This window comes from Eriocheir sinensis, chromosome 23 (genome assembly GCF_024679095.1).
Source record: "Eriocheir sinensis breed Jianghai 21 chromosome 23, ASM2467909v1, whole genome shotgun sequence".
NCBI lineage: Eukaryota > Metazoa > Arthropoda > Malacostraca > Decapoda > Varunidae > Eriocheir > Eriocheir sinensis.
The window spans coordinates 4,246,641-4,269,456 of record NC_066531.1 but is presented as its reverse complement, the minus strand read 5'-3'; the positions used below and the strand labels follow the sequence as shown (position 1 = coordinate 4,269,456).

Below are 22,816 nucleotides of genomic sequence, written 5' to 3'. Positions count from 1 at the left end.
CTCTGATGCCCATATGTTTAAGCTACTCAAGTAATATTTTATGGCTCAGGGAAAGTTGGAAAGTTTCATTTAGTCGGCGCAACATCTGTGGTCATATGCCGGAGAGAGACAGAAGGGGAAGGAATTATAGGAGAAGAGAACAGATTCCAGGAGACGGGACACAACCCCCGATTAACACCTGGCACCCATTCACTGCTGGGTGGACAGGGGCGTAGGGTATCGGAAAAGCCGCCCAAATTTTTCCACTCCGCCCGGAAATCGAACCCGGGCTCTCTCGGTTGTGAGCCGAGTGTGCTAACCACTGCACCACGAAGCCCCCCGAAGATCTTGAATTGCACTTTGTTTTTACTCCTCATTATCCGCGTTATAAGAAAATAGATCCTCTACTTCAGTGTTGTCCAAACTAGGGTCCGCGCATCCCTGGGGAATCGAATGTTTTTGACAAGTCTGTGAATACTCTTATACTTATAATATGAGTTTATGAGAGAGAGAGAGAGAGAGAGAGAGAGAGAGAGAGAGAGAGAGAGAGAGAGAGAGAGAGAGAGAGAACTAGGGGAATTAACTTGATATCCATGTGATCATATCCTATAAAATCTTGTTCTTCTCTGCAGGCTTAAAAAAAAAAATGGTTGAACTGATGAGGAATACCTAGGATCATGTTTCTTAATGGTCCCTCTAAGCGAGAAAAATGAGAAAAAATCACCCCTCACACAAACCATTTCATAATATATATCAAAACATTTGTGATCAGATTATGTATCATCTATTTTGGGGGGTTTATATCATGGCACAAATCTGGCCCGTCGCTGCTACACGGTAAAGCCACAAATTTGGCCCGTCGCTGCTACACGTTAAAGCCACAAATTTGGCCCGTCGCTGCTACACGGTAAAGCCACAAATTGGCCTGTCGTTGCTACACGGTAAATCCACAAATTTGGCCCGTCGCTGCTACACGGTAAAGCCACAATTTGGCCCGTCGCTGCTACACGGTGAAGCCACAAATTTTGCCCGTCGTTGCTACACGGTAAAGCCACAAATTTGGCCCGTCGCTGCTACACGGTAAAGCCACAAATTTGGCCTGTCTCTGCTACATGGTAAAGCCACAAATTTGGCCCGTCGCTGCTACACGGTAAAGCCACAAATTTGGCCCGTCTCTGCTACATGGTAAAGCCACAAATTTGGCCCGTCGCTGCTACACGGTAAAGCCACAAATTTGGCCCGTCGCTGCCATACGGTGAAGCCACAAATTTGGCCCGTCGCTGCTACACGGTAAAGCCACAAATCTGGCCCGTCGCTGCTACACGGTAAAGCCACAAATCTGGCCCGTCGCTGCTACACGGTAAAGCCACAAATTTGGCCCGTCGCTGCTACACGGTAAAGCCACAAATTTGGCCCGTCGCTGCTACACGGTAAAGCCACAAATTTGGACCTTCGCTGCTACACGGTAAAGCCACAAATTTGGACCTTCGCTGCTACACGGTAAAGCCACAAATTTGGCCCGTCGCTGCTACACGGTAAAGCCACAAATTTGGACCTTCGCTGCTACACGGTAAAGCCACAAATTTGGACCTTCGCTGCTACTGATATTCAGGCGTTAACTCAATAACTTTGGTGGCATCAGATGTTCTAAGAAGTATAAAATTGATGGAATTCCAGTGTATTTTAGTTTCGTTGATTATTTATTAAATGGTCTTGATGATATTTGTCTTAGGGTGCTCTTAGACAGATGTCAATAAATATCTATATTTTCTGTGTTGTCCCTTAATGTTAAGTGTGTGTGTGTGTGTGTGTGTGTGTTGTGTCCGTGCAGTGTGTGTGTGTGTGTGTTGTGTCCGTGCAGTGTGTGTGTGTGTGTGTGTGTGTGTGTGTGTGTGTTGCGTCCGTGCAGTGTGTGTGTGTGTGTGTGTGTGTGTGTGTGTGTGTGTGTGTATTGTGTTGATGTGTGAAATGATAATACTAATACTAATAATGATAATAATAATAACACATAACATAATAGTAATGGTAATGATAAAAATAATAATAAAAACAATAATAACAATGATTAAATTACTGCCTTGCTAGAAATATTAATGATAATTATACTTTTTTCTCCTTTTTCTCTTTTTTTTTTCATTTTCTCTTTTTTTTCTATTTTTTCTCTTTATTTTTTTCTGTTCTCTTTTTTTTTTTCTCTCTCTCTCTCTCTCTCTCTCTCTCTCTCTCTCTCTCTCTCTCTCTCTCTCTCTCTCTCTCTCTCTCTCTCTCCGTTTTCATTCTTTTCTTCTCTTCTTTTATTCTCTCTTCTTTTTTTCTCTCTTCTTTTTTTCTCTCTCTTCTTTTTTTCTCTCTTCTTTTTCTCTCTGTCTTCTTTTTCTCTCTCTTTCTCTTTTTCTCTCTCACGACAAACCAGGCAGAAACATTTATGACCCCCAATAACCTGTCAAGGGAATTACAGACTCAGTGAGGCGTTACACAAATACATAACAGAACCATGACACGTTGCTGCCATTCCTTCCTCCTCGGTATTGTACTCCTTTTATTACTTTCAGATTTTTAGACTACAGCTTCATGAACTATGGCCCGAGGGTGACATCATATGGATGGTCGAATGCCTTGTATGGCGATGATCCAAAGGACGAGATTTTTCCTAAGGTCGCCAAATGCGTATTCCACAAATTTGGTCCAACGGGCACCGTCATGCGCCATGACGCACTCTGTGTTCTGTCGCTGAATATTCTCAATGAAAAAGTCTTCGCATTCCTCTGGTACTGGTGAGTAGCTATATAACTGGTTACATAAAACAAAAACGTACATGATTCTTAAATTTGCTCTAAGAATATTTTACCCTTCAAATTACAATTCGTTATTTAAATGGTTCATTATTAAAATTTATGTGTTGTGGTATCAGATGGATAGGAGCCTTCTCCCTACTCTCCCAAACTAAAATTATAACACTAAGGGTCGCTATCACAGTCATTTTGTTTGTTTTGATCGTTACCAATGGCTGTTATCGCCGCTATAGTATTTCACGTTAAACTGGCCGATGGGGTAGTGGCGGCTGCGGGGTTAGCCAAGCCCCGCACCTTGCCACACACTCTCAACACCTCTTCCTCTGCAGCCGCCACTACCCCATAGGCCAGTTTCACGTGGAAAACTATAGCAGCGATCGCCGCCATTGGTAACGATCAAAACAAACAAAGTGACTGTGAAAGCGGCTCTATGTCTTCCATTTAAATGCAACACACTATCCGTACGTCAACGGCTGAAACAAAGCCTCATCAATTATCATTTTACCTTACCTTCTCAAGAAAAATTATACCGTTAGATAATTAATCAATCTTCAAAGTCATCTGATACTCCTAGCCAATAACTGTTTCCGAGAGCCGATGTTTTCACTCCCACCCTCGGTCTGGATATTACGGTTGAAACATTTTCTATATTATTTCCTGAGACTTTCCAAGTTAAAAATATTGATATCTTGAATGACTCAACCAATTTAGCATGCTCTTCTTATTCTTTTTGTTTGATCTTTCTGCTCTAAAATAACATCCTATGACTTTTCTGACGCTAACATTTAAAAGCTGATAGTGTCGTCTGCCTAATTTAATTTTTGTTGGAGTTACCGGCAGGAAGAAATATATGATAAATAAGTGTTCAGGTGCGTGTCGACCAGTCATCTTCAGTCAGTCCCTAATTATCAGACTATTTCCCACTTTTTTTTAGAACAGGATTCGTGGACATTGTCATAAAATCTAGTGTGCACATAGACTTCACGGAGGGCAGTTAGGTCGGTATTATAAGACTTTCGTTTCTAGCATCAGCTATTTCTAAAGGTCAAAGAGGGGGTCAGTCGGGTTCTAATGAGGGTTTCTTGAGGTTCAGGGTACAGAAGAAGGGTCAGACTACCACCAGGGTCATGAAACTACTCCTGGAAATGCCCACAACTCCTATGAAAGCCTTGTCAAATACGTGTTTCTTTAGGTTCAGGGTACAGAGGAAGGGTCACACTACCACCAGGGTCATAAAACTACTCCTGGAAATCCCCACAACTCCTACGAAAGCCTTGTCAAATAGGTGTTCCTTTAGGTTCATGGTACAGAGGAAGGGTCACACTACCACCGGGGTCATGAAACTACCCCTGGAAATCCCCACAACTCCTACGAAAGCCTTGTCAAATAGGTGTTCCTTTAGGTTCATGGTACAGAGGAAGGGTCACACTACCACCGGGGTCATGAAACTACCCCTGGAAATCCCCACAACTCCTACGAAAGCCTTGTCAAATAGGTGTTCCTTCAGGTTCATGGTACAGAGGAAGGGTCACACTACCACCAGGGTCATAAAACTACTCCTGGAAATCCCCACAACTCCCACGAAAGCCTTGTCAAATAGGTGTTTTTGGCCAACGAAATGTCTTATAATACGACTCTTTTTAATGTCGCTTGTTTTTCCCACATTCGCGGCCTTAAACTCCACACAGTATCAGTTAGTTTAAGAAGCTACACATTGTACAGTTGAATAGTTGAACTAAATCTTGACAAAGATGCCATTTTTTAAGGTTTATAGAAGTTAGTGTAACTTCCCTGAAAATAAAACATGCCATATTTAGATATACGCCCGACCTACATGAGTTTTGAGCAAATGTAAGAGGCACGATATTTGGACATACTTCCGGCTATGGTGCAAACCTAAGTCTATATACAGCAAGTCAAGTCCAACGCAGGTTTGTGGGAGGAGACACGGCCGAGGCGTGGTTTATGCGTGACGTTGCTTGGAGCCAAACAAGAGAATGTAGAAACAAGGATTTAGAGAAAACGAAGAAAGGCGGACTAATTTAAATCAATCACTTCAACATGCCCTCCCTCACACCCCACACCGCCGTTTGTAGGCATTGGAATTACAGTCACGCAATAGCACAATAAAAAGGCATATTTTTTTCGTCAATGGCTTGCCTGAACGCGCTGTGAAAGAAGACATGCATGCACACCCAAAGTGCACACACGGCCGTTACTTTAGTTTTTTGGCTCCAAGTGACGTCATCCCGCTGCTCCGCCCCAAAACCGCCTCCTCGCGTACCGGTCGCAGTTTTGAAGCAGAGTGACTTGACTTGGTATATATATAGACTTAGGTGCAAACTAGATACATTTTAGAGTACACTTTCATTATATAACTCTTTAAATATCAAATGAAAAGAAACCAATTCAGCATAAAATGTGAGCACAGGAGATTATCACGTTATGTAGAGAATAAGTGCCCATTTGCTTCACTAGTTGGGAGTAGGTAGGCAGAATCTACCGAAACGGGTGCAAGCCACTCCGGGTGAGGTATATCCAGGAGGCAAAATGATGCTGTAATCCTATCGAAGACCCTCCTGTGCCCTCACTTTGAGTTTCATAATTGTCTTAGTAATACTAGAGAGAGGTTTAGTATGCTCTTTAAAGATAAATTCTCTTACTTCCCTCACCACACTACATACACGCTACACTCACACCGTTTTCTCAAAATTATCCAAAATTATGATGATAAAAAATCGACCAGCCTTGGAGTCTCCACAAATGCCCCCAGATAGAACTCCACTTTCGATCACAGATAAAAGAGGTTCGAGTGATAAGCTTACCACCAATCGAAAGTGTATCAGGTCTGTGTAGTCGAGGAGCTTTAAAAGTTGGACGAAGTGGAAGAGGAGGATGACCAAGTGAGGACACATGCGTCGAAAAGAACACGGCAAACTTTAAGAGGAGTCACAGACGGGGAACAAGAAAGTCTGCCTCACAAATCCACTGATACCATGCTGGGAGCTTCTATACTTCCTCTTTACGTGCTTAGTTTTTAGCAACAGTTTTACCTGTTTTTAGTAATCAGCTCATAAAACATAACACATGCGGTGACATACCCCATGAATCTCAATGCCCGAGTCGACAGCGTGATGGCGCCTCGTTCAGGAGGACGCGAGTTCAATCCCCGCCCGGTGCCACCAAGCTGGGATTTTTCAGCCGCCGCCGAGTGGCTTAAAACTACCCACATGCTGTCCAGAAGACCACCCATCAACCCGGACTCTAGATTCTAGGATTAAAGATGAGCTCCGGGAGGGCAGCATGAGCCAATGCAAGATGGCGCCACTATAAACGCTCGCCTGCGCCAGAACGGACTGGGCCGACCATCAGGCCCCACCGGGAAGAAGCCTACCGGTGCAATAGGCCGCGACGTAAAAAAAAAAAAAAAAAAATGGCGTGTCCCTCCTTTGCCGTTAAGAATATGGTCCATCAGGTAGCTGATCTCAGGTCATCCAAGAGGTTCAGACTCTCAAGTAGGACAATACACTGCAATGACAACTCTTAACACCTGACACCATCATTCACTTCTTCAAGGTCCCATCCCTGTTATACTTCCCTAACACAGTGTTCCGGAGGTCGAAGTCGATGGAGTCTCCTTATACCACTCCTTATACCCTCGCATGCACCTGCTAATTTTTGCCGGTACCATAATTCCGTCCTTCAGCATCGCCATATTTGAGGACAACTTATTTACCATCTAAAAAACTCATGTGATGTTAACAAGGCATTAATTGCAAGTATACAGGGACGAGCTCTAACGAGGGTGAGCGAGGGCACCATTCCTTCATGTCCACAGAGTGTACTGGATTATTATTTTTTTTTTTTACATCTTCTCCTGTGGCGCTGGTAGGCTTGTTTTTGGAGGGGCTTGATGGTATGGCCCAGCCCGTTCTAGCGCAGGCGAGTGTTTATAGTGGCGCCATCTTGCATTGGTTCATGCTGCCCTCCCGGAGCTCATCTTTAATCCTAGAATCTAGAGTCCGGGTCTATAGGTGGTCTTTTAGACAGCATGTGGGTAGTTTTAAGCCACTCGGCGGCGGCTGAAAAATCCCAGCTTGGTGGCACCGGGCGGGGATCGAGCTCACGTCCTCCTGAACGCGGCGCCGTCACTCTGTCGACTCAGCCACCGCCTCCCCGATGTATAAACACCGTATTAGCCATTGTGACTTCATTCAATGCTTTGCCAGCTACCACGAGTGTGAGCTGGGCCAGCCTTCCTTCATGTTCACAGCTCATTCTGTGGTGGCAGGTAAAGTACCACAGAAGCAGCCTCTGGCACGGTGACCTTTAACCTCATCGGTGGCTCAGTTTTCGAGATAAATCATTGCGTTATATTTCTATGAGGTATCATCATGGCAGACTTGTGATTAAACACTGCCACATGTGACGACGCTTAATAGCTATATTAAAATCATTTCATAAGTTTTCATTTATGAGGGATATTATACACAATAGATGGACGTCGCATGATACATTTCTTTTACAGTAGAGGAAGCATGCAGCTCAAAGACAATAACAACAACAAAAAAAAGCCAGCTCAGCACTACTCCAGTAAAGAAAATAGAACGAGAGGTCAAATAGAGAGGGTCAACTTCAGATGGAGCAATATCTTGAAACTCGCTTCCTGAAAGAGTTCAAGTCATAGGCAGGAAAAACAATACAGACGTAGGAAGGCTGCTCCAAGGTTTAATAGCAAAAGGGATGAAAGACTGAAGATGCTAGTTAACCCTTGCATAAAGATTTGGATAGTATAGGGATGAACAAGCATAGAAAGTCGTGTGCAGGGAAGCCACGGGAGGGGTGGAGGCATGCAGTTAACAAGTTTAGAAAAACAAGCAGCACATAAATATCAATGTGATATAGATAGAGAGGCAACACTGCCATGGATATATAAAATGGCAGAAGACTGTCGGTAAGAGGAAATGATGGGACGAAGTGACTTTGCCCCCATTCTTTCCAAAAGGGCTATGTGTGTGTGGAGTTCGTCCACATAAGATGCATGCCGTATACGAGAACGGACAAGACCCTTGTATATGGACAGCATCTGTGAAGGGAAAAAGAGATGGTGAAGAGTAGGTAGGAAGACACCTACCGAACGGGCGCAAGCCACTCCCGGTGAGGTATATATGGGAGGTAAGAAGGGAGCTGAAGCCCTCCAAAGACCCTTCCCATGTCCTCACTAACCGTTTCCCTATTCAACACCGGAGAGTAGTTCAGCATGCTCTCTAAAGACAGATCCTCTCTTTATCCACACCACACTACATTCTCACAACATATACACCTTTTCCCAAAATTAAAATTTCAAAATGGCGCACATACACCAAGCCTCGGAGTCCCTGCCTGGGGACCACAAATTCCCCAGGAGGACTCCTTCTGGCTGCCGACCTGAGAGGTGTCTTGATAACTCCTCGAACCTCTTTCTTCTCAATTTCTGCAACATTCGCGGTCTTCGCTCTAATTTTCATTCTGTGGAACATCATCTCTCCTCCTCTAAACCTCACCTTCTCTTCCTTACCGAAACACAGGTTTCTGAGGCTACTGACAGCAATCTCTACTCTGTTGCCTCCTACTATCTCTATCCTAAATTTCAATCCAAAGCTGGATGTTGCGCCTACGTGCGCAACGACATCACTTGCTCTCGTGCCCACGACCTTGACTCTTCTGAATTTTCCACCATCTGGTTAAGACTTCACTGTCATTCTATTACTAAATACATCTGTGCTGTTTATCTCTCACATAACTCTACCAACTATGTAAAATTCTTTGACTGTTTGAATTCTAAAGTGGAGCACATCTTGACCCACTCTCCCTTCGCTGAAATCTCCATCCTAGGAGATTTCAATGTTCACCACCAGCTTTGGCTTTCATCCTCTTTCACTGACCATCCTGGTGAACAAGCCTACAACTTTGCTATCCTCAACGACCTAGAGCAGTTGGTCCAGCACCCTACACGTATTCCTGACCGTCTTGGAGATCGGCCCAACATTCTAGACCTCTTCCTTACCTCAAACCCTTCTGCTTATTCTGTCAAACTGTTCTCTCCGTTGGACTCCTCCGATCACAATCTTATTTCTGCATCCTGTCCTATCGCTCCTGTACACCCTCTGGACCCACCGAAGAGGCGATGCTTCTGGCATTTTGCTTCAGCTCGGTGGGACGACCTGAGGATGTACTTTTCCGATTTCCCGTGGAATGATTATTGCTTCCAGGATAGAGACCCCTCTGTGTGTGCTCAGCGCATCACAGAGGTGATTGTCTCTGGAATGGAGGCATACATTCCTCGTTCTACTCTACTCCTCACGCTAAAAAGCCTTGGTTTAATCACGCTTGTTCTCGTGCTGTCAATGATAGAGAGGTAGCTCACAAAAGATACCAGAGCCTTCAAACTAATGCTAATTATGAACTTTACATTTCTGCCCGAAATCGTGCCAAATCTATTCTCCGACTAACCAAAAATTCTTTCATTAATAGAAAATGTCAAAACCTTGCTTTCTCTAACTCTTCCCGTGACTTCTGGCATCTAGCCAAAAACATCTCCCCCAACTTCACTTCTTCATCTTTCCCTCCACTCCTCAGTCCTGACGGCAACACTGCCGTCTCATCTATCTCTAAGGCTGAACTCTTCTCTCAAACTTTTTCTAAAACCTCCACTCTGGACGATTCTGGGCATATTCCTCCTACTCATCCCCCCTCTGACTCCTTTATGCCTGTTATAAAGATTCTTCAAAATGATGTTTTCTATGCCCTCTCTGGCCTCAATCCTCAGAAGGCTTATGGACCTGATGGAGTGCCTCCTATTGTCCTTAAAAACTGTGCCTCCGTGCTGTCACCCTGCCTGGTCAAACTCTTTCGCCTCTGCCTGTCAACATCTACCTTTCCTTCTTGCTGGAAGTATGCCTTCATACAGCCTGTACCTAAGAAGGGTGACCGCTCCAATCCCTCAAACTACCGTCCTATAGCTTTACTTTCTTGTCTATCTAAAGCTTTTGAATCAATCCTTAACCGGAAGATTCAAAAGCACCTTTCCACTTCTGACCTTCTATCTGATCGCCATGTTGTAACCCGGGATCCGGGTCACACAGGGGAGACGACACACTGTTTGTACTAGTGACACTTGACTTAAAATTCTGGTACTTTAGGAGTATTTAAAGGAGTTCGTAAATGGGGTGATGAAACGGTGTCGCCTTTCTTATATGTATTTTATTCTACCTTAATACTACTTAATATTACAGAGGGTAAAAATATTGTTTAAACCAGCGACTGGCTTACTAGACTCAATGAGTCTTCAGGTTTTCTTTCACTATTGGTTACTGACGTTAACACTGGTATAATATTGAGTAAAAACTCACACAATAAAGTATCATAGAAATATAATCCTAAGTAAAACTAAGATAATAGAACACAATAGATATGTTAGATACGCTTTCCTCTATGGTAATTCTTCACTCCATACTCACAGTAGCAACGATGAATGTTCTACCCATGTTGTCTAGGGAAGGACAACTGAGTGTCCAGCAACGAACAGAGTGCTGGTTAATCTGAGGTCAAGCCTGGAGAAAATGCTTCTTATATAGGCAGATATCGCGAGGGTAATACGTCAGGCGTGTGAGTCATACATCAAACTCACACCGAGCTCATACAATAATCTACCTAACCGACATGCTTAATTCACGCGGTGACGCAGCTTTGTTTTCATAACATTTTGTTCCGCGGCTGATCGTGTTTTTGGCCGCGGTGATTGTGTTTTGGCTTAGAGAGATAAGCGGGTGCGTTAATGGGCAATTACAATTGTGTATAGGTTGGTAAATGAACAGTGGGGACAATCATGTGTTGGAGTCCGTGTTGTGTTTTAGCGGTCGATACCGCTGTTGTCATCGGAAAATATTGCCGGTGAAGATGATGATGACACGAGTGGTGTCGCAGCCCTCGGGGCACCACAGCCAGTATGGGTTCCGCAAGGGGCGTTCTACTGGTGATCTCCTAGCCTTCTTAACTGACTCTTGGTCATCCTCTCTTAGCCGTTTCGGTGAAACTTTTGCTATTGCGCTGGACATATCAAAAGCTTTTGATAGGGTCTGGCACAAATCTTTGCTTTCTAAACTACCCTCCTACGGTTTCTATCCTTCTCTCTGTACCTTTATCTCCAGTTTCCTTTCTGACCGTTCTATTTCTGCCGTGGTAGACGGTCACTGTTCTTCCCCTAAATCTATTAACAGTGGTGTCCCACAGGGTTCTGTCCTATCTCCCACTCTTTTTCTGTTGTTCATTGATGATCTTCTTTCCAAAACGAACTGTCCTATCCATTCCTACGCCGATGATTCCACTCTGCATTATTCAACTTCTTTTAATAGAAGACCCACCCTTCAGGAACTTAACGACTCAAGGCTGGAGGCTGCAGAACGCTTAGCCTCAGACCTTACTATTTCCGATTGGGGCAAGAAGAACCTGGTGTCCTTCAACGCCTCAAAAACACAGTTTCTCCACCTATCCACTCGACACAATCTTCCAAACAACTATCCCCTATTCTTTGACAACACCCAGCTATCACCTTCCTCAACACTAAACATCCTCGGTCTATCCTTAACTCAAAATCTCAACTGGAAACTTCATATCTCATCTCTTACTAAATCAGCTTCCTCGAGGCTGGGCGTTCTTCTCCCCTGCACAGTTGCTGTCCATATACAGGGGCCTTGTCCGCCCTCGTATGGAGTATGCATCTCATGTGGGGGGCTCCACCACAGCTCTTCTGGACAGAGTGGAGGCAAAGGCTCTTCGTCTGATCAGCTCCTCTCCTCTTACTGACAGTCTCTTACCTTTTAAATTCTGCCACCATGTTGCCTCTCATTTTATCTTTTATCGATATTTTCATACTGACTGCTCTTCTTAACTTGCTAAATGCCTCCCCCCCTCCTGCGGCCCTGCTGCTCTCGACCTTCTACTCAAGCTCATCCCTATACTGTCCAAATACCTTATGCAAGAGTTAACCAGCATCTTCACTCTTTCATCCCTCACGCTGGTAAACTCTGGAACAATTTTACTTCATCTGTATTTCCTCCTACATATGACTTGAACTCCTTCAAGAGGAGAGTATCAGGACATTTCTCCTCCCGAAATTGACCTCTCTTTCGGCCACCTCTTTGGATTCTTTTTTGGAGCAGCGAGTAGCGGGCTTTTTTTATTAATGTTTACTTTTTTGTGCCCTTGAGCTGTCTCCTTTGCTGTAAAAAAAAAAAAAAAAAAAAAAAAAAAAGAACGTCTGACCTCGAGGTAGTAAACATAGTGAGGGACTAAAGCCCCGTTCACACTGTGCCGACACTGGGCCACGACAACCCAGCGACTTCTGCATTTGACAAGTTGGCTCACACGCTCCAAAAAGAGGGGGGGGGGGGGGTGGTTTTATTGGGGTCTTGGTGTCTTGCCGACTGTCTGGGACATTCGGCCAACTAGTTGCCAGCATGTCGTGCTAGCTCTCACGACTCCAGACTACCGTCACGACGTCGGCGCAGCATTCGGCAACAGTCTCAAGACCTCTTTCAAGACATGCCCGACCCTTTCACATCAACACCCAAGACCTCGTGTACCCTAGAGTCGTGGGTAGTCGTGGCCCAGAGTCGGCACAGTGTGAACGGGGCTTAAGTATTCGAATTTTGTAGGTGACCTTCAAATAAATTTTGGTCGCTGTCCATTGCCAACCGCCGTAGGCCAAACGTTGCCAAGTCTGATGTCAGTGTAGGGGAGGCGGTGGCGGAGGCGCGGCGTCCAAGAAGATCCGGTTTCGCTTCCCGCTCTCCGCTACAATTTTCAGTCAACCCTGAGAGAACCTGTCATATTAAGGTTCCCTGCCCCTCGGCACCCATTCTTACGTGACCTCGCCAAGAACTCTACGCAGTTTATCCATGACTATACTCACATTCTGTCCCGAAGACCTCCTATCAACCCGGACTCTAAATTCCATTGAAAAGAGGATACCAAGATGAGCTTCGGGGGGCAGCATGAACCAAGATAGATGGCGCTACTATAAACACTTGCCTACGCCATTGGGGGCAGAGGCCGACCACTAGGCCCCACCAAGAATGCCTACCGACTCCATAGGCGGAACGTAGAAAAATAAGCATTACCATTTCTGCCATGGTTCACAACAACTACACGACCGTATGAAAGCTTGCTGCCTCTCTCGCTCTCTCTGTACTTCAGTTTCAACCTGTGTCCAGTGAATTCAATCATGGTAATCAGTTACAGAATTGTGATACTTGTGTGACGCCACTTGCACGAGTCCAATCGGGTTTACTCCATTACTTGAACCCTTTGCATCCTGTCACTTTATCCACTTAACCCCTTGACTGTGGATTTCCTACAAGAAGACCTCACCATACTACAGGAATGGAACAAAAAGTGGCTGCTACAATTCAATGAGGAAAAATGTAAAGTCATGCACCTTGGGAGAGGATATCCAGCATACCAATACCACATGGGAAACACTCCACTATCCACCACAGAGGCAGAGAAGGACTTTGGACTATATTTTACCAGGCTACCAGTGAAGGGATATCCAGCACACCAATACCACATGGGAAACACTCCACTATCCACCACAGAGGCAGAGAAGGACTTTGGACTATATGTTACCAGGCTACCAGTGAAGGGATATCCAGCATACCAATACCACATGGGAAACACTCCACTATCCACCACAGAGGCAGAGAAGGACCTGGGACTATATGTTACCAGGCTACCAGTGAAGGCCGAATCCGTGCCAATCGCAGCGGACGGGTTAAAATCTTCATTCTTTATTACATGGAGTTTTGGTCTACTTATAATTATGTCTTCAGTGAGGCACCATGTCAATTTTTATTTTACAGAAACAAAAATATATATTATAGTTTTCATCCTCGTCTCCTGTTTCGTGCTCCTTTTTGTAAAATGAGAAAATATCATCAAAATAATATCAACCTCTTGTAAACCCCTACTGGGAGACATTGATCAAATTATGTATATCTTGGCCTTTCCTCACACCCTTCATACATTTCCTGAAAGACGCGATGCATTTCGTGACAACTTCTATACCTTCCCTTTCCTCACGCCTTCCCCTTATCTCACAAACGCTATACTTTCCTTCGTTCCCTCAGTACTTTCCCTCACACCTTCTATACGTTCCCATACCATACACATTCTGACTAAAACCTTGCTAACCTTCCATCAAACACTTCTTAATTGTTGTGTTTTAAGGCACCTCTCTTTACAATTTTACATGAATTTAGTCTTAATCCTGTAGCTCAATAAAATCATATTCTCGTACCAAATAAAAAAAATTGTTGGGCTATATTAAGGTTAGCTGCAGGGATCATGTTTCTTAATGGTCCCTCTTAGCGAGAAAAATGAGAAAAAATCATCACTTACGCAAACCATTTCATAATATATATCAAAGCATTTGTGATCAGATTATGCATCATCTATTTCTTGGGGTTTATATCATGGCAAAAATGTGACCCGTCGCTGCTACACGGTAAAGCCACAAATTTGGCCCGTCGCCGCTACCGGGCAAACCAAGACTATTAACAAAAGAATCATGTTTTATCTCTATTAGCTGCCGCGTTACCTTCATCATGTTGTTTCGGCAGGTTCATTGCACTGGCAGTCTTCACCGCAATTGGTCTCCTGTACCGGCTGGCGACGCTCCAGCTGTCCTTCCGCACTTACCTCCTAAGAAGACATGCTCGTCTGGTGCCCGGAGAAAAGATCGAACAAATTTCACGCAGATGTTACATTGGAGACTGGTTCATCTTGTGTTTGCTTGGTAAATATACTTACATTGTTTTGTTTTTAGTAGTAAATAGTAATGATATAGTAGTGATAGTAATTGATCTACTCGAAAATAACAAAACATGGAAATAAACATTTATAATAGTTAATGTTGCCGAAGACAAGAATATTTTAATTGCATTTATATAATAAGAATATTAATGAATATATATATATATATATATATATATATATATATATATATATATATATATATATATATATATATATATATATATATATATATATATATATATATATATATATATATATATATATATATATATATATATATATATATATATGAGAGAGAGAGAGAGAGACAGAGAGAGAGAGAGAGAGAGAGAGTGAGAGAGACATACACACACACACACTAATATATATATATATATATATATATATATATATATATATATATATATATATATATATATATATATATATATATATATATATATATATATATATATATATATATATTTGCTTATGACCACCGAGGAAATGTAGAAAACACGAGGATCCCAAGCACTTCCGTGTATTACATCTTCAGGGGAAAGATACAGAGGTGGAGTGCAAGGCCTTATTTACAAAAAAGAAAAATTGGCCTGGTTCCTATATGGCAACTCCGCCTTATCCAATGGTTTCCTATTTTTTTTTTTATAATTCTACAATATCTATTAGTACAATTTATTTCACAGGAAACTTGAGAATAGTATAATATTATTTTATTATACTTATAAAATTATCTTAACCGTGAAGGACGCCTTGATACTTTTTGCTCTCTTTTATTAACGGTGCCTCACATGGCTAGTGCGAACGATGATGTAGCGACTACGGCCCAACTACACGGCGTAAGGGTCCAGGACGTAGCTTGTCACCCAATCACTGCTCTCAGTCCTTTGCGCATCACTGCAACCCCCGACTAAATCATTTTCGTCCCTCATTGCTGTTTGAACGAAGACGTCATCAAGAATCTTGCTACTAGTCTGGTGTGCCTCGACATCATGGGGCCGTATTATGAGACATTTCGCCGCCCAAGAACACATATTTGACAAGGCTTTCGTAGGAGTTTTGGGCATTTCCAGGGATAGTTTTATGACCCTGGTGGTAGTGTGACCCTTCTTCTGTACCATGATAAAAAAGAAACACATATTTGACAAGGCTTTCGTAGGAGTTTTGGGCATTTCCAGGGATAGTTTTATGACCCGGGTGGTAGTTTGACCCTTCTTCTGTACCATGATAAAAAAGAAACACATATTTGACAAGGCTTTCGTAGGAGTTTTGGGCATTTCCAGGGATAGTTTTATGACCCTGGTGGTAGTGTGACCCTTCTTCTGTACCATGAACCTGAAGAAACACATATTTGACAAGGCTTTCGTAGGAGTTTTGGGCATTTCCAGGGATAGTTTTATGACCCTGGTGGTAGTGTGACCCTTCCTCTGTACCATGAACCTAAAGAAACACGCATTAGAACCCGACTGACCCCCTCTTTGACCTTTAGAAATAGCTGATGTGATATGGCAAAGTCTCTCGTAATACCAGCCCATGTGTTCCCTGGAGATAAACTGCGGACAATTGAAAGGTCTCTGTTTTGATTGCTCACATTTTGTAATCAACCATTGAATTATATTTGGCCTGCAACCCCTTAATATTTCATCCACTCGATTCAAAGTAAAAAGTGGAACCATACATCGATTTCGACCTGTTTTTTTTTCTTTTTCTTTTTTCCTCGGGGTCATAACCTCTACCATCCTGTCACAAGACCCGGGCGATTAACAGAAACCTTAGCCCGCTGGTACTCTGAACTTCGTACCTTATATATATTTCTTATTCATCAGTATAGTGCAAAATATATTTATGTGAGACGCCCACAGAATTCGAGGCTTGAGTGAGTCGAGAGATCTTGTCATGAAGTACTTAGGATCCCATACCCAGACCACAAGACCACAGTATCAAGATCACATCAGGAAGTGCCGATCCAAAGGCAAGGCTTCCGCTATATCTACCTGAACCTGAGGATGGGAAGAGTTAACAAAAGAGAGCAAAAAGTATCAAGGCGTCCTTCACGGTTAAGATAATTTCATAAGTATAATAAAGTAATATTATACTATTCCCAAGTTTCCTGTGAAATAAGTTGTACTAATAGATATTGTAAAATTATAAAAAAATAGGAAACCATTGGATAAGGTGGAGTTGCCGTACAGGAACCAGACCAATGTTTCCTTTTTTGTGCCTGAATTTATGGAAAATTTGTCGGAGGAGCCCCCGGTTTTGACATCGTTGGGTGGGTGAGGAGACGTGGCAGCGACGTGTGCCCCCACTGATGGATAGTTAATGTAAGAATATCAATGCTGAGACTGTGAGAACATCAAAACGTATTGACTGTCTTAATATAAATGAGTGTGTATTAGATTTATCGGTCATTGGCCATGACTGCAAACGTAAATTCAATATTTTCAGCTTTCACCTAATGGAAAGTGTTCCTTTTGTCACATTTTTAATACCATCGTTACTTTTTTTCCGAGTCCATCCTGTGAAACGTCTGGAAATATTTAAGTTTCTCCTTTCCCTATTTCGTTTTCTATGTTTTTCAGTCATTTCCTTTCTTTATCCATAACTAATTTAGATTTCCTGATGCAGAAAATCGTTGTGTTCAGTCAGTATTATATATATATCCATGCCTTCGCCAAATAGTTATATATTTAAGAGGCCTACCGGCGCAATAGGCCACGACGTAAAAAAAAAAAAATACTAAGAGGGAAGATTTGACCACTCTTTACCCCTGCTGGATTAGTCTGGTGGGTCGCTTAACCCAAGGTCACCTCCCTGGAAAAATAGTAGCTACCTCACTGCCGCCCGTGTTAATGATTTAGTACACATCTTTAAAAAAAAAAAAAAGGTAGACGAAAATAAGTAAATGGCTTTTTTACTTAAGCCAACCACTCAGCCACCGCCTCCCCAAAACGAGGTCGAGAACGGACAGCTGTGGGATACATACTCAAGATCAACAGAATATCCCAGGTCTTCTCAACCTCGTACCAGATTTTTCCTTTTCTGCGCATTGACGTGGCCTGTAGCCCCTCGGACAGCTTCGACTAAAACCTGCCCACCAGTCTTCACCTGACCACGGGTGTAGACGCATCCCGTGTGCTCCATTTTCATTTGCATATGAAATTAAAATGTCTACCAAAATTAAAAGTAAACCACACACTGCGAGAGCTTGGTTAAGTGTATGATATATGAGAGGGAGTATTTATTCAGTAATCTGTGTGTGCACCCCTGAGAACATTACACTGTAAAGTCTGCTTCGAGGCTTCGAGGCGTGTCACTTGTGGTGCCCGTTTCTACCAAGGAGGCTTTTCTTGGCTCATACTGCCCCCTGGAGATCGTTGTTTATTCCCTTGGACGGTTTCCTCTAGAATCCGGGTTTATGGGTGGTCTTCAGTATCTGGGTAGTCTTACGCCACTCGGCGGTGACTGAAAAATCTCAGGTGGTAGCGGCGGATTCGAAACAGCGTCGTTCATCACGCGGTGATCAGAGCACGCCAGCCCTTCATGGGCGAGCGGCCGGGTGGCCCTTCCGCAGCGGTGAGGTTGACCTGCTTGGTCATCCTTGCTTTAGGCTGCCCCGCTGCGGTTAAGTTGACTGCTCGGTTGCTCGCCCGTGTCCTGCTACGGGCTGCCACTGGCCGCCTGCCCGGGGGGCCCGTGTCTCCGTCGCTGCTCGTCGGCTGATACCCGTGGTTGTGGCAGCGGAGGAGGCGTCCCCACACCCGCCCGAGTTCCATCGCTCGTCCATCCTTACAGGGCCGCATTATTGCGTAGACCCTGTCCCCTTTTCAGGGGTAAATCTTACAGACCAGACCGCGCGGTGAATGCGGGACCCGCACGCTAACCACTCGGCCACCGTCTACCCATATGTTAAGTTACCGTAGTATAATCAGTGGTTGCGGGTATAATTCCTCGTCCCAAGGGCGTTTTTTTCGTCTGTAGATTTACGTGATTCTGCTGTTAATTTTGTACCACAGAGTGAATAAAATAATTTTGTAACCCATTCCGCTTGAGGACGATCAGTCAAGTTTCCTATTCAAATGAGGGAATGATAATTCCAAGTGATAGTTTGAGTATAATTGCCAGTAAAAGTATGTAAAATTAAAATATCTGCCAAAATTAATACGTAAACCACATACTGCGATGGATTGGTTAGGTTAACATATATGAGGATGGGAGGTGTTATATAATAATGAGCGTATGGACCGCCTGCGCCGATTTTACTGTTAAGTCTGCTTCGAGGCTTCGAGGCGTGTCACTAGTGGAACCTGTTTCCACATCCCTGCTGGCCCATAGTGATATTGTAGAGATAGACAGATCAATCCCCCGTGCTGTGGCGATAACTGAGGCCTTCGGTGTGAAGGATAATAATGATTTTGCGCCGGCCTTGTGGGGTCTCCGCGGAGACTAACGTGAGTACCTATGACTTACTGCGACCATCAAATCAACACAGGATCGAAACGTATCATATACAGTAATGGATTCAGATGCGTCATCACCATCAGGGGTACCAACCATTCCGAGGCGACCAGCCACGAGCGATACATTTTCACATCCATCGTGCCCAGGTGTTCGAGAACTTTTTGTGAAGAGTGTACATACTAACGACTGGGCCCTTTGGGTTGTCTGGGATAACATCTTCACATTGTTTATTGTGTACGGTATCAACGACACTCCACTGAGTTTCTAACGGTCATTCCGCAGTACACAGAAGGGGGTGAGTTTATTGTGATACCTAAGATGGGTTCAGCTGGTCTATTAACAGCATAATTCTCCGGGAGTAAAGGGGGGGGGGGGGAATCTAGAATCTAGAGTCCAGGTTAATAGGTGGTCTTATGGACAGCATGTGGGTAGTTTTGAGCCACTCGGCGGAGGCTGAAAAATCCCAGCTTGGTGGCACCGGGCGGGGATTGATCTAGCGTCGTCCTGAACGTGGGGCCGTCACGCTATCCATTCAGCCACCGCCTCCCTTAAATAGTTAATCCACAACGCAAGAAACACGTCGTGCCACACAGCAGCTCCCTCACAATATTCCCGCGGCAGCTTTTATGGGACAGCCTTTATTGAAAAAAAGCAATAACAGTTGAATAAAACAAGTGGAGAAGTCGAGAAGATGCAGTTGAGGCGACACTGGCCACAATCCTATGAATGCGACGTATCCTTTGTCGGCAAACATAGCCAACCCACCGCGTAAAGGGGCTATTACACTGGGCATCTTTTCCGTGGATCTTCAGTCAAACCACGATTTCCGCTGGCGTGGTTCTCATATTTCCGTGGTTTTCTGACGTGTCCACGATCTTCCAAAGCTACGGTAGATTTCCTTGAAGGACAACGGTATTGCTCACCATCATCATCAGCAGCAATAACAAGACACAAATGAGAACCACGCCAGCAGAAATCGTGGTTTGACTGAAGATCCACGGAAAATTTGCCCAGTGTAATAGCCCCTTAAGGAAAACATGGCTGCCGAAACTGGAGGGGAGGATGCGTCGACTGGTATGGGGCTATGAGGGTGGTGCGGCTAGTCCTCGCCGAACTTACTGAAGGAGTCCTGGTGCATGTCAGAGAGCCATCGCAAACTAAGGGTAGTCAGAACTTTGTCATAGGTGATATGAACAGGGCGTAAAATGACCTTGCGTGACCACTTCTGAACCCTTTCGAGCTGTTGTTGTTCGGTGAGGGTCAGAGAAGATGACGCCAGGGAAGCAAACATAAGTTGTGTACGTGTGTGTGTGTGTGTGTGTGTGTGTGTGTGTGTGTGTGTGTGTGTGTGTGTGTGTTTCATATAATTATCTAAATTTGTAAAGTTTTAATATTTTTTTAACTATTTTTAAGCCAGTAACGACACCAGAGTTCTATATATTTTAGTGACTATATAAAGATTTTACTTTAGTGCTGAATGTGGAATGTTGTTATATTAACGAAATTAACATTCTTCAATAACTTCCGATTGATGTATGATGTTTTGGTTTTATGTACATTTGTGGTCAATAAATATCTATCTATCTATCTATCTGTGTGTGTGTGTGTGTGTGTGTGTGTGTGTGTGTGTGTGTGTGTGTGTGTGTGTGTGTGTGTGCCCTCAACTTTACGCTAATAGTGATGCCGATGAGTGGAAGAGTGGGAGGAATCTTCCCCGAATCGTCCAGAGTGGCATTTTCAGAGGAAGGTTTAGCGAAGACTTCAGTTTTAGGTGAGCATTACATATCTAATAATAAATGTTTTTTTTTTTCGTTTAGCCCAGAATATGGACGCCTTCGCCTATCGAGACTTCATGATGCAATTAAGTGAACGAGTGGTAGAAAAAGAGCACGTATCGTAATCCAGCCGTCCCAGCACTTATCCCACACCACCCAGAGGCGAAAAACCCAGTATGGCTCTGCTAAGTATCCCCTTAAGCGTCGCTGGAAATATATTGATACTTGTAAAAATATTATCGGCCAGCCAGACTAACTATTTTTCCTCCCATCAGAATGTGTTGAACGTCTTCTAATCAATAATTTTAAAACTTTTTCGAAATGTAAAATAAAATTGAGGTTACACAAAAAACACAGACCCGAGATTAGCCACACCCTTCCTCAAGGATACTGGTATTGGCGAATTAGTTTATTTTCCTCTCCTTCTTTTTTTCTCTTTTTCATCGTCTTCTTCTTGTTCTTCTTCCTCTTTTCCTTCTTCTTCTTCTCTTTCCTCTTCTTCTTCTTCTTCTTCTTTTTTTTTTTTTTCTCCTTCTTCTTCTTCATCTTCTTTTTCTTCTTCTATTTCTTCTTAATTTTTTTATTTTCATTTTTTCTACTTTTTCTTTCTCTTTTTCTTTTCCTTCTTCTTCTTCTTCTTCCTTTTCTTCTTCTTCTTCTTCTTCTTTTTCTTGTTCTTGTTCTTCTTCTTTTCTTTCTATTTCTTCTTCTTCTACTTCTTCTTCGTCCTCTTTTTCTCCTTCTTTTTCTTCATCTTCTTTTCTTTCTATTTCTTCTTCTTCTTCTTCTTCTTCTTCTTCTTCTTCTTCTTCTTCTTGTCCACCCTCCAACTGTGTCGCCAATAATTCTAGAGCAGTGTTCTTCAACCTTTCATAAGTTCCTGCACCGTTCCGGAAGCCTTGAGGAATCCATGTATCAAAGCTCCTTGGGCAATTAATTACCACAAAATGACATAAATACTTCAGGTTTTCTTTAGTATTAAGACTGAAAACATATAAACAAAACCATGAGGTCTCAGTTACATATATCGTCACCTTCGTAAGCAAACCGTCTAAGTCATTATTTTCTACTTTACAGGAGATCAGAAAAGAATTGTCATTATCTCATTTGGCTTAAGATTTAGGCAGAAATGAGAAGGCCAATTCTAGAACACTCAAACCCTGAATGACGAAGGCAACTATACAAAACCGGGCGTCACGTGTTAAAAAATTGATGTAGACAAAAACCTGGAGATCGTTGAAAAATGACTTAGGGGATTATTTTATGAGGGTGACGATATGGAACATTGATACTTTGTCCAAAATATTTGTGCTATAGGTGCTAAATGTCCAATACAACAATATAATAATGTGAATACGTTTTGCATTTCTTTTTATAAATGTACATATGTGTTTTTTCAAATGGTTGTAAAAGATGCAAGGGGCTTCGTGGTGCAGTGGTTAGCACACTCGGCTCACAACCGAGAGAGCCCGGGTTCGATTCCCGGGCGGAGTGGAAAAATTTGGGCGGCTCTTCCGATACCCTACGCCCCTGTCCACCCAGCAGTGAATGGGTACCAGGTATTAATCGGGGGTTGTGTCCCGTCTCCTGGGGTCTGTTCCCTTCTCCTACAATTCCTTTCCCTTCTGTCTCTCTGGCATATGACCACAGATGTTGCGCCGATTAAACGAAACTTTCCTTTTTTGTAAAAGATGCATATGGAATATAATAACATTGTATACACAGTGTTCGAAAATAGCAAATTAAAAAGATTCATGTATATACATTTCCCACACTTTGGGGAGAATGGCTCTTATACTTAAAGTTAATACTGTGTGTAATATACAAATATACTGTGATACTCAGATTTGTAATACTTTAATCGCAATTTCAATTAGTTTCTGATATTACATTTTATTTTTCATGAAACATCTTTTCGTAGTGGGCACTCATATATACACAGGTCATATAATGCCC

At 43.2% G+C, this 22,816-nt stretch overlaps 2 protein-coding genes across 3 annotated transcripts in view; one reads left to right on the top strand and one right to left on the bottom strand.

Moving 5' to 3' along the window:
- LOC127002431 (uncharacterized) overlaps positions 1 to 13,596 on the bottom strand; it is a 64,307-nt gene extending 50,711 nt beyond the window's left edge. For both annotated transcript variants that reach the window (XM_050868389.1, XM_050868398.1), the window contains exon 1: positions 13,423 to 13,596. In XM_050868389.1, coding sequence (XP_050724346.1) covers positions 13,423 to 13,481 — 59 coding nt within the window. In that variant the 5' untranslated portion in view covers positions 13,482 to 13,596. The remainder of the gene's footprint in view (positions 1 to 13,422) is intronic.
- Positions 1 to 22,816, top strand: part of LOC127002435 (innexin inx2-like) — a 47,792-nt gene extending 24,976 nt beyond the window's left edge. Inside the window, exons 3-5 of the mRNA XM_050868401.1 lie at positions 2,532 to 2,753; positions 14,432 to 14,607; positions 20,903 to 22,816. Coding sequence (XP_050724358.1) covers positions 2,532 to 2,753; positions 14,432 to 14,607; positions 20,903 to 20,985 — 481 coding nt within the window. The 3' untranslated portion in view covers positions 20,986 to 22,816. The remainder of the gene's footprint in view (positions 1 to 2,531; positions 2,754 to 14,431; positions 14,608 to 20,902) is intronic.